Source organism: Odocoileus virginianus, chromosome 9 (genome assembly GCF_023699985.2).
Source record: "Odocoileus virginianus isolate 20LAN1187 ecotype Illinois chromosome 9, Ovbor_1.2, whole genome shotgun sequence".
NCBI lineage: Eukaryota > Metazoa > Chordata > Mammalia > Artiodactyla > Cervidae > Odocoileus > Odocoileus virginianus.
In genome coordinates, this window is record NC_069682.1 from 60,133,724 (window position 1) to 60,146,950 (window position 13,227).

Sequence of the window (13,227 nt, forward strand, 5' to 3'; positions counted from 1 at the left end):
AATTTATATCATGGATGCATTCCTCATAATAAAGCTTAGATGCCGAGAGGTCAAATTACATTTTGCTACTGATTAAACATCATAATTTCAGAGCTGTTCTGGGGGAGGAGGAGGAGGGGCGACTTCAACACTAAAACATAGTAAAAATTGCCTTTAAGAATGCAATAGACGCTTTAAAAAGTGACAGTATTCCATTCAAACCTAAAACTGCCCTAAAAAATAGTCTTTTTAAAAAATTCTTTTTTAAAAAAAAAATTCTTTTTAAAAAGAAACAATCTTTATATTCCTGTGTTAAATAATTTAATCATTCATTCAACAAGTATTTACAAAGTACCTAACTGAGTAGACTTAATCTATGCATAAACTACTCTCTGTTTAGGAGCAATTCCAGTTGCCCCTCCCAAGTTTGATGATGTTCTTAAACCCACAATTTATTATTGAGGTTTTAAGCTTCACAGTACTATCCTTGTCTCCCAGTGATTCCAGTGCCTCATAAATAATACTGATCTCTTTTACATATAAGGAAAGCAAATAACCCAGCTAGCAAAGTAAAGAAAAAAAAAGGCGTGTTCAAGCCCTAGTCTGATGGTTCTCTAATATCTCTAAAAGATGGGTTGTTGTTGTTTGTTCACTAAGTCAGAAAGATGGGGTGGTCACTAGTGAGTCTCAAAATATAAAGAGCTAAGATGTAAATTTTGCCTTATTGGAAATAGTAATGATGATTATTACCATTTACTAAGTCCTCTAATATGAGACTTGTCACTCTAAGATATCTTTGCATTCACTGTCTCACAATGTACCTAGTATAACTGGCCATCTACTTAGTATAACTGTCCCATCTCAAAGGAAAGAAAACTGACACTCTAAGGAGGTGAAACTTCAGGTTGCTCAGTGGAAGAGGGGAGCTTGGAGTGAGGCCTGAGCTCCCTGTCGCTCCCTCCAGCCACAGTGCCTCCCAGGGCAGCGTCAGTGCTGACTGCTCCCCCAGCCTGTGACAGCACAGCTCCAAGGGCCCCTTCCTGCCAGATCAGACCCAGAGGAAGACAACAGTGCTGCCTGTAGAGTTCAAAGGAAGGAGGGTTTCCTCGCCACGCTTTCCTCCTCTCTGCCTGAATCTGGGAAGGAAGAATTCTTGTTATTCCTGATGCTGACCTCCTGCCATGTCCTGGCAGCTCCAGCATCCTGTCTTGCTTGCTCTGTTTGGGCCTCCTGACAATGCCAGTTGTGTCTTGGCCTTGTTTCTCCCTCATGGTAGTTTATAAGCTGCTCAGAGAGGATCTGATTTTGAGTTCAATGAAGACTAGTGGGCAATTGGGCAGGTTTGTCACTCTGGCTGCTAGGAAGGAATCCCAAAGGGACTTTCACGTAGCCTGTCTCCCCGGCTCCACCACCAGTTGAGGTCAAGAAAACGGCTTACATGGCCACACTCAAGCCTCAGCAGTATGCTAATGAATGAGTTTATTTATTAGCGAGCTGGCACACTGACCCTTTCCTGGGGCTGTGTGCATGGCTATCTCCACCTGGTTTCCTAAACTCCCTCCCCACCAAGCCTACCCTTTATGTGGGGAGCATGGGGGCCAGACGACAGTCTATGGGCAAACAGACAAGTGGGTGAGGCATTTCCTGAAGCCATCTCACCTGACAGAGAACCTCCTCCAAGAGCTACACCTGGCCTGCAGCCTGCCTGCCTGTCAGATCCACTGTAAAGAACAAGCTCCTGGGTAGCAGGTACCAGTGTGTGGAGGTTATGCAATGTTGGTAAAATGATGCTGCCTAGGCCTTTCCTTTGGGCAAAAAGCTACATGTGTGGGTGTTTGAACAGAGTGACTCTGGCTGGGGGAGGCAGAGAGAGGATGTGCACATGGCCAGGGCTCACCATATATAGCAGGTCTGGAGCTGCTGGAATCCAGCATGAGCTCGAAAGCCCTACAGCTACATCAAAACTGCTGCGGTGGTTTTAAAGAGCCCTCTTGCAAAGGCTGGGAGTGCCTGCCAGGGCAGTTCTCTGGCTGGACTCAGCCTGGAACTAGTCTGTTTTCCAACCCATTCCACCTCCACACTTTACTTCTTTCTCTTCTTTCCCAGAGGCTTCTTCCCTTAGGCTTATAAAAATTTTCCAGTATTCCCCCATCTTAAAATAAAAAACAAGTAACAAAATGCTTCCCCTCTTCATCCTGTTTCCTCCCTCTAGTGACCATCCTCTCATCTTTCTTTCTCACTCGGAACATCTTACAATGAATTCTTCCTCTCCTAATAATTCCTCAAGACCCCATGTCCTTTAGGTCTAGACTTCAGAAGGCTCCTTGACTATCTCAGGCTGCCCCACTGCCCCAAGCTCCCATAAGATCTGTATGTCTATCAACAAACAGATCCTATGGCACCCGGCACCCTATACGATTCCCAGGTTTACTGGTTGCCTCTCCCAGGACACAGATAGTGAGTGCTAAGAAACACAGTTTCAGAGAGTTGGTGGTCAGTGCTGTGCAGCTCAAATTCAGGACAAGAGACCTCCATCCCATGACTACCAAAAGGGGACACGCAGACAGAAAGCGTAGTGTTGTACAAAGAGCAATTCACACAGTCAGTTTTGGATTTGAGTCTCAAATCTTCCATTACTGATAAAGAAGCCTGTGACAAATCCTTTAAAACGGCCCAAATCATTTCCCCATTTGTAAAAAGAGGAAGCTGGACTAAATCTGTGGTTTTTAGATGGAACCACAGAAGAGTCCCTTACCACTGGGCAAGTGGCGAACACCTGAAGTGAGCAGACCATTCCCACTTCTTCAGTCCTTTTATCTATTCATACACTGTGTGAAAAGGGCTCTCCCGGTAAGATGACTGAAAACAATGAGGCCCTTCTGCCTGCAATGCCTTTTCATTCACTCTTTGACTTGCTAACTTCCACTCCTCATTCAGGTGTCAGTTTAAACGCCATCTCTTCAACAAAGTCCTCCCTGAGTGACCCACCCACCTCCAACTAAATTCTGGATTCCTCTTCTTCCACAGCACTCTGTCGCCAACTCCCATAGCATCCATCCCAGTTCTATTTTATTAATGATCTGTTTAACATGTCTCTCCCACACCCTTAGCCCCATGAGGGCAGGGAACAAATCTGCTGCGTATAGTAGGTTCAATTACAAAATAAATGCTATAATTTTACGGATTTATGTTTAAGGATAAGCAGGTACTGGGACTTCCCTGGTGGTCCAGTGGTTAAGACTCTGCGCTTCCAATGCAGGGAGTACAGGTACAAGCCCTGGCTAAGGAGCTAGGATAATGAATGTCACGCAGCCAAAAAATAAATAAAATTAAAATAAATAACAAAAGAATAGTCTTAAAAAAAGAATAAGCAAATACTTAAGTCATAAATAGTATTAGTCAAGTCACTCAGTCGTGTCCAACTCTTTGCAACCCTGGAATTTTCTAGGCCAGAATACTGGAGTGGGTAGCCTTTCCCTTCTCCAGGGGATCTTCCCAACCCAGGGATCGAACCCAGGTTTCCCACATTGCAGGCAGATTGTTCACCAGCTGAGCCACAGGGGAAACCAAAGAATACTGGAGTGGGTAGCCTATCTTCTCTGCAGCAGACCTTCCCAACCCAGGAATTGAATCCAGGTCTCCTGCACTGCAGGTGGATTCTTTACCAACTGAGCTACTGGGGAAGCCCCTATAAATAGTATTAATTAATATTAAGTATTACTAGTACTAATTAGTAATAACTATTTAATTAGTTACTTTAATAGTTTCAGTTACCAGTGAGGAAAGGAACTTAACACTCTGAGTTAGTCAGACTCGTATTTGAATTTCCTCTCTACCATGTACTAGTTCTATGGGCAAGCTCTCTGACTTTTCTAAGTCTCTGATCCCTCATATGTAATAGGAATAAAGTAGTTATAAAAATGTGTGAGATAATATATGTAAATAAATTTTTAAAAAATACTGTAAAGGACCTAATAGTTACTATATTTATGATATACCTGACTTTGATAATTTTTAAAAATACAATCTGTATTTTCCTCTCCACCCCACCTCCATCCTAGGCATATTCTAATTTTATTTGTTCCACTTCTTTTTTTTTTTTTTTTTTTGGCTTGCAGGATCTTAGTTCCCCGACCAGGGATTGAACTGGGGCCCCCTGTAGTGAAAGGCTGGAATCCTAACCATTGAATCATCAGAGAATTCCCCATTTCCTTTTCTAAAATAAATTTCTGTATCTATGAAGTACTAGTAGGGTTTCATGACAAATTTTAAAATCAGGGTCTCTAAAAATCTATTAATACTTTGAACATTAAGATGAATTCCATTTAAATACATCTCACCACCCACAGAAACAAGTAGGAGCAGAGCTTTGTCTCTCTCATATGACCAACAGGCAGTGGCCAGGACCCTTCCAATTGCCATAGGAGCCAAGAGAGATTTCGCGCCATAGAGTATTTAATCAACATTTATCAATGTGAATTCAAATAAGATATGGGACTGAGGGAAAAAAGTATCTCATTTTCATGTCTTTCCAAAAGGACAATAAAAAAAAATTCTTGCTCTCAATAAATTTACCATCCACAATATGATAAAATTAAAAATGTCATGTGATAAGTGCTATAACAGAGGTGTCCAAAAGACTAAGGGAACTCAGAAGAGGAACTAACTCTGCCTTTGAAGGGAAGGGAAGGCTTCAAAGAAGAGATGATATCTGAGTTGGTTATTGAATGAAAAACAGGAGTTTGTCAGGTGGAGAGGAAGAATGGCTTTCTAGGCAGAAGAAAGCTTTTGTGCAGAAGACTTGATATTTCTATCATACATAAACATTTCTATTTATTTTTTCTTGCAGAGGAGGGAGTGCGGTGACAGTGGTACCTAGAATGGCACCAGATGAGTGTGGTAAAGGTAGCGTATTTGATGGAATATGAATGCCATGCTAGGAAACACACTGTATCTTGAGAACAACAGAAAATACTAAGGAGAGTGTGGGTGGGTGGGTGGGTGGGTGTGTGAGTGTGTGTGTGTGTGTGTGTGTGTGTTTGAGTGAGAGATCTATGGCACAGGAAGAGGGAAGTTGAAGTCCAAATACCTGTTTTCAGGTACTGTTCCTTGTAATCAGTGAAATCAATTAGTGGGTGATATCTTACATTTCCGTTTTAAATAAATTCAAATGAAATAGAAAATATCAGAGATTATTTGATGCTGTAAGGATAAGTTTTATAAAATTTTTGCATCATATATCTGTTTGCTCTGGACTACAAGGTAAGATACATTTGTTACTAATGGGTCATGGTCAAAAGTGGTTGAGATGAGTGACGGGGGCCTGACCAGATAAAGGGAATGAGGGAAAAGGTGGCCTCCCAGGTTTCTGGTGTGGGCACCTGAATGGATCTCAACACCACTGCCCCAGACAGGGAACAGAAGGGGAAGCCTGCTTTTATCAAGTCCACGTGGAGATGCTAGAAAGCCCCCACAGCAACCTCTGTCAGCATTTTTTCAGCAGCTGTAGTGAATACTAACCTTGTTCGGCAAAGACAAAGGACATATAGTCACCACAGTTGCATGTTCACAAGAAAACACAACTGATAAGGGCCGTCTGGGAACTGAAGGGTTCCCAGTCCTAAATCCCAATACACACAAAAATTTGGGACCTAGAGAAAGCAGAAAGGATAAGGGGGACATCAACACATCCTCCAGGGAACTAACAGGATATAAGAAATCCTGTCCCTATTCTAAGAGCCAACAGGGCATCACCACCCTTGGGAACCTGAGCAAGAGTATTCTAGTGTCTGTGGGGGGCTTTTAGGAAGCGGGGAATTCTTTGTATTTTTATGACTGCTTTCTAAGCCTCCCCACTTCTCCCTCATAGTACCACTCACAGGAGGTATCTGAATCCTACCCATCCCCAGCAAGTCCACCGAGCCTGGTAATGTTGGTCTTGGAGATCCCCCAGTTAACCTCCTAGAGTTTCAAGCTAAGAGAACAGGACCAGAAGAACACAGCTTTCCCACAGTCCTGGGGTGAATCCCTTACTTCCTCTAAGAACTCTAACCCCTAGAAGAGAGTTTCCCTAATTCTTCTTGGTGGATCATAGCACACTGGATCCTAAACTACTTTTCTGATGACCCTTTTCCACTACGTTCCTAGATGCTACAGACAATGTGGCTGCCCTCAAATATTCCATGTTCTTGTACATGTTCTATGTCTCGCTCCTAATAGTCCCACAACTTAAGAGTGCCTTCCTTTCTCTGACAGAAATGCTACTCACTCTTCACGGTACATCTCATATGTCACCTCTACCACACAGCAACTCTTCATCCAATACTGCCCCCATCCACCAAATCTGGACTCAGTCACACCTTCGTGTCCTTTTGCAGTACCTGTGTGTGCTTTGGGCACAGCACTTCTTTCATTGTCATCCATTACAGGCAATTGTACTGGGTCTGCTTTCCGCTCAACTAAGTCTCTTGAAGGTGCACACCATGTCACATCCTTCTCTCCAGTGCCTGCCAGTCCTTAACACAGAGTTTGCTGATTCAAACTGAAAAGCTACTGATTCATCTCACCAAAGCTGCAGATCACGAGAACTAAGGAGGAAGGATGGACGAGAGACCAAGTGTAGACAAGCCTCCCTCCCTCTACTTACCTGGTGATGGTACTCCCCATGCCTCTGAGAATTAAACCAATCTCAGCAAGGAAGACTCAGCAGGCACATTTGGAAATCACGGCTCACTTGAAAGAACTACAAGTAGTTATAAGGTTGCCCCAGCTGCTATTAGTCAGGTACTGACCTTGGGATGTGGTCACAAGGATTATATTTTTTATTTTGCCATCCACTCCCTCTAACATGCTGATACCTCTGGCTATTGAGCAATAAAGAGTCTTTCATACTGGCTTTGAATATTATCTTTGAGCTCCTCTGGAAACAGCCTAGCCTCCTCTCAATCCTCCCACCTCTGCAGTGAGTAATTCCCCAGGGCCACCTCTGCAGTGCACTCCTCTTGAAAAAGTAGTTTTCCTCTCAGTACATAAAGCATCCCCCATGAACTTCTTCCTAACCTTCAACCATTCAGACCGAAGGTAGTCTGCCTTCTCAGCTATCTGACTAAGACATGGCACATTTCAAAAGCCAGGTGAGGGTTGCTGCCTCCTCTGTATTCCACAGGTATGACTTACTCAGATTTATTATAGAACTTGGCCATTCCAATTTATAACCAACTACTAAGCATGTCTTATCTCCCTCACTAGACTGGGAACTTCCTGACACAGCTTATTGACTGACCAGGACACAGTGTACACTCCATAAACTACCGGTTTAGGAAAAAACAACATAAACTGCCACCTTAGACCCCTGAGCCAATCTCACTGACTATGCGAGTTCAGAAGAAATATTTCAGAGGTGATTAAAACCAAAAAGTCTTTATATAGCAGTCAGTCCTGTGATGCAAAGCTCAGTCTCAAACAAGGGTCCTTTTGACAAGGCAACCATTCCCCACGTTCCTCAGATGCTCACTATGGTCAAAGTAGTAAACTTAGTTCTCCAGAATTTACTTTCCCAAGATCTGGCAGTTCAATAAATACATTCCCCAGCCCCCACTTCCAACGCCTCTCCTATATCCTTCTGACCTTTAATACTGTGTAACATTAGATGAAAAATTGATTTTTTTTGGCTACGTAATTTGCAGCTGAAGAAAAAATATACTGTTTAAGGTGTTAAATATTTTTACATGCAACAAACCTGGCATGAATCTAACCTGTATGCACATTTTAGAGGTACAGGCGTAAATGTCAGTGCTATAATTTGTTATAGGTTTCTGATGACCAGCAATGAAAATGACCACGGATGCTCACAATTCAAACCACTTTTACGTAAATGTGAACTTTCCTAAAACAGCCAAGGGAAAGAACTTTCCACCCAAGCCCATAGGGTCTCTTAGAGATACTGATAGCATTGTTCACTGGATTAGGTGTTCTTTGAGAAACTCCTACAAATATTAGTTTCTTTCTGGGACTATGCTTTGACCTTTAATAAAAAATGTGCCATAAGACACCAGTTATTAAAATGAAAGGAACAGTTTTTAATGCCTGAACAACTGCCATTTCATATAATCAGCTCTACTGAGGGCTATACCTTAACAAGTCAGCAGTGTTAAAAAAAAAAAAAAAAATGGTGACTTCACTTAAATTTCTCACTTACCAGACATGAAGCAGAGTTATAAGAAACCATGAATTGAATGTATCAGGCATCTGACACCCTAGAAAATAATAATGAAGTATAAATATGTGAGGGTTTAGAACAGGAATATGGACTCTATTTGAAATATTGGTAGGGATTTGTTCAATCAAAATATACAGCAGTCACAGTGCTCTCTGATTATGCTATCACAGAGAGAAGGCCAATGGAACCACAAGGCAAGACTATGGGTTGAAAGAACAGTGAATGTAGTCAGGCAACCAGGCTTCTAGTTCCAGCCCCATCACCACCCTGCTGTGTGGCCTTTGGAAAATCACTTCTCTGAGCCTCAGTTTTCTCACTTTGTATCGTGTGGCCTGGACAATCTCTGTAATTCCTTCTAATTTCCATATGAGTCAATGTTATTTTCCCTTACTGATCTCCAATTCTTTTGGAAAGCTAGGCAGACACCACTTGCCTACCCTCACTTTAAGTATAGGCTTTTTTTTTTTAATGTATTTTTTTTAAAATGTGTTAATTTATTTGGCTGCCTTCCATCATAAGTGCAGCACATGGGATCTCCCTTGCATCAGGCAGGATCTTTCATTGTGGCGCACACAACTCTAGTTGTGTGAGGGCTCAATAGTTGCAATACGCTGGCTTAGTCAAGCTCCTCAGCATGTGGGATCTTCATTCCCCAACCAGGGTTCAAACCCACATCCCCTGCACTGCAAAGCGGATTCTTAACCACTGGACCACCAGGGAAGTCCCATGTATAAGTTTTGTGTTTTTTTTTTTACTTGAGCCCTGCCAAGAAATTAAGTTCTTCTTGTATCCCTTTTCTGTTTTTTTTTTCTTTAAGGTAACCCAATGTGCTACAAACATGAGTATGCTAAATGATGCAACCAAAATAAATGATTGAGAGAAAGAAGGAGAGCTCGAGAGAACTGCAGTTGAATAAGAAAGCAGATGATATCTAACAAAACGCCGTTCATCACCCCCAGGAATGATAAACCAGGCAGGGCTTCTCCTTGGTTTAAAATACCAAAAATCAGGTCAGTGCTTAGATATCCAAGCCTCTCAATTCTCAGACCCTTAAGAAATGCCTCTGGCTTGGTGAAGGGTCCCCCACTGGATATGCTCTCCTTATTACGTGACAGGGAGAAATGGTAGAGCAAGATGACAAAAAGAGAATCAGTGGGAATCTGATTCTGTTCCTTGGATTAATAACTCAAGAAAGAAAGTAGTATCTTCTGCCCTTCAGCAAACAATGAAGTATACTATGACCTAAATGATCACAAACAAGGGCCACTAAGATAGAAAGCACAGAGCAGCCCCCCTGCTCTGTTAGTGAGGTACACTAACAACATCAAGAATAATAAAGAGCTATAATTCATTTTGGGCTTACTATGTATGTGCCAGACTTAATGAAAGGTATATGTATTAGCTCAATGAACCTTTTCAACATTCCAATGAGGTAGGTATTGATATTATCCCCATTTGACAGGTAAGAAAACTGACTTAAGAGAGATCGTAACAATTGCCCAAGTTCACACAGCTATGAAATCAGACATCTGGGATCAAATTTAGGTCTCCTTGATTCCATATACTATGGCCTAATTGCTAATGGCCTCTCTAATATTAGGATCAAAAACTAAAATTCACTAAGGGTTCAAACTTCCTGCCAAGTCCACTGTTAAGTCATGTCAGTATATTATCTCACTTAATCCTCACTTTAACCCTGAAGGAAGGCATTAGAAGCCTCATTCTAGAGATGAGGAAACGGGCTCCAAAGAGCTAAGGAACTTGTGGGCAGCCACAATATTAACAAACTGGTGGCTAGGATAGCGTTTAAGTCCAGGTCTGTCACAAACTGACACCAAAATACTCTGGTGAGTTTCCTGGGAGGTGCCCAGCAGCTGTCAAGTGGACTTCCTCTTGGAGCCCAGCAGGAGGGAGGTGAAGGCTGGCCTGGCCAGTCACTCAGCTATTAAGACACATGCCATCTGAGAGTGGGCCAACCACCCTCCACCTAGAACAAGAATAGCCATGAGAAACTCTCAAGCCCGGATCTGAAGTTGGGTCTTTTTTGGATGCTAGAACAAAACATTAAAAAGAAAAGCTTTCTTGGAAGTCTGTCTTTCAATCTGGAAAATGAAATTTGGCTGCTTCTAAAGGACAATCTGTTCAATTGCTACCTCTACATCAAAGCTTCTCAGCAGCCTCCAGGAGCCTTTCCAATTTTCTCAAAGAGGGAATCAGTTCTTGAGCTGGAAAGCGCAGACAGACAGACAGGCCAGCAACTGGACTTGGGTCACAATTTTCCCTCTGGGGGACAGCTCAGAGCTGAGGATGGGAAAAGAGCTGGCATATGACTGACTCCCTGTACGCACTGGGGTCAGAACAGAAAAGCACAGGCTAAAGCCCTGAAAAACGACCACTGAAAGTTTGTGAGCAACTCAACAAATAGCAGATTCTTTAGCTTTATGAAATGTCTTTAAACACTTCAAAGTTAAAACCTGCTATAGGTCTTCCCATGATCACAAGGTATTCCCATAATCACACTTAGCTCCAGTATACATTCAGTGCACTATTATATAAGCCTAGATACTTTCTTCCTCAACATCAGTTGAGTAAAACTAAATTAATTCATTACAGTTATGAGGTGGCAGTACTAACATAGCTGCATGTTTAATGAAGATACTGGGGTCAGACATCCTGATTCAAAATCTTAACTCTACTACTTTCTTGCTATGTGACTCTGGGCAAAGTTACCTGTCAGTACCTGTTTTCTTCTCTATAAAAATGGGAGAATAAGAGAACCTACCTTAGAGAGTTTTTGTGAAGAATAAATGAGATAAGGCCTGTAGAACATTTAACAAAGTAGTTAACATTTAATAGGTACTCAATAAACATTCACTTTTGTGAATGTTTTTTTAATTTTGTGAATTCACCAGGGCTTCCCTGGTGGCTCAGTTGGTAAGGAAGTTGTTAAGGAATCCATCTGCAGAGGAAAACCTAGGTTCAATCCCTGGGTTAGGAAGATCCCCTGGAGGAGGGCATGGCAACCCACTCCAGTATTCTTGCCTGGAGAATCCCATGTACAGAGGAGTCTGATGGGCTACAGTCCACAGGGTCTCGAAGAGTCAGACGTAACTGAGCAACTAAGCACAGCACACAAACATTCACTACTGTTTTTCAGTGAACTGTTTAAACACTAGTGTTTAAACTATCTTTAAAAAAACTCATTAAGATTTCATCTATTGATGATGAACCTCAATCTTTTTTCTTCAAGTTTAAAAAAAATACATCATAAACTTATACAAAATTGATATATTTGATAGCTGAGTATTAGTATCAGAAAGAGATAAAGGTAGAACTTCAATTTTATTAACTCAAAATTGACTCATTAAGGAGTCTCCTCTCCAAGGTATGAGGGCTCTTAGGGCTGAAAACAAAGCAGTTTGCAGACAACAGTGTGGTTTTAAACACAAGCTTTACTGACTGGCTGACCACCTCTGCCCCAAAAGTGCTCTTTATAATGGAACTGATCGCCAAAAGACCAGTTAGCAAACACTGTGTGCTCACAGAGGGTACACTCATTTATGCCACAATGACATCATCAGAACATCTTGGAAACAACAGTGGACTATTAAGGTATGTCCCCAGTCAGAATCCTCAGCATCTAGGTCTCCGGATCAAGACCTCTGAACACTTTGGCTCTGACATGACAGAGTATCTGTAGCTTTGGCATTTTATGAGGACTTGTCCGAGAGGCTGACAGGCATATGTTTACTGAGTAAAGAACTCAACCTTCATGACATACAACTGGCCTCACTTTTGTTGCAAGAGTGAGAATGACACCTACTGCTAACCAAGGCTCTCTATCCTTTAAAAGCTACTCAATTCTCAGGACTCTAAAAGTAAAGCCCTAAAATGTCAAAAATCCAAAGGAGCAATAGCCACGTTACAGATGTAATCTTGGGAAGCAACACACACACACACACACACACACACACACACTCACTCTCTCTCTCTCTCTCTCTCTCTTCTTTTACACACACACACACATTCTCTTCTTTTACCCCAAACTTGTCTGGCCTACTCTTTAGAATCCAAGATGCAAGAAAGTCAGTCTCATTACTTTATAGATACTGTTTGTCTGCCTCTAAGTGGTACTTTTCAGATTTTCTCCCTTTCTATTCACTGGCCACAATTCTGAAATTTAATCTAACCACAAATGACAAAAATGGACCACAATGGAGCATAATACAAATGAACATGATATAAGTCTAAAAGGTAATTTTTCTCAAAGTTAGTCTCAGAAAACCTGAAGTAACAGTGGTATCACCGAAAAATGTACTGCCTCCCCAGATAACTAATTCAAAGGGTAAGGCTAGAAAAAAGCTCACTGAGGTGTACACATTTTAATAATATATAAACAGCAGTTCACAAAATTAATAGAACACATCACAGAGGTAATTCTCAATTAAAAATTGTAAAATACAAAGAATTATAAAACACAAAATATTAAAATGGACTATAATTCTATGTTGCAATTATATTCATTCAAGGCAATAGGTTATAGCAGAAAAATTCCTGGATTTTAAGCCATATAACATAGGATCAAGGCTTGACTAGTAAGCAACTTTAGGTAAATCACTTAGCCTCTTTAAGTTTCAATAGTTTCTGAAAACAAAACAAAAATTAAAATAAGAATATAAGCCCTCCAGTCTTGCAAGGTTTTATAACTCCAAAAGGAAACAAACGTAAAAGCATGTAAGTGTGAACTATGAAAATGTAATGGATACTCACTTTAAAAAACTTTTATTTTTATAAGTAGTCTACAACAGATTATAAATTGAAACATGATACATTAAGTATGTAATAAGTCTCATTATTTAATATTATAATATTAACTCAAGAATATTTAATAAGGATTAGCTAAACAAAGATAGCTAGTAAACATCCTTTCAAAATAATTTTAAGTTTATGAGATATTTAATATTAAATAGATGTCCAGGAGGAAGTTTTAAAAAGATCTAAAGAAAAATACTTAAAACTACTTAAGAAAA

General features: G+C 41.0%; 1 protein-coding gene across 1 annotated transcript in view; it reads right to left on the bottom strand.

Moving 5' to 3' along the window:
• The window catches only part of UQCC1 (ubiquinol-cytochrome c reductase complex assembly factor 1), a 92,578-nt gene that overhangs the window by 46,948 nt on the left and 32,403 nt on the right, over positions 1 to 13,227 (bottom strand). Inside the window, exon 6 of the mRNA XM_020894018.2 lies at positions 8,177 to 8,234. Coding sequence (XP_020749677.1) covers positions 8,177 to 8,234 — 58 coding nt within the window. The remainder of the gene's footprint in view (positions 1 to 8,176; positions 8,235 to 13,227) is intronic.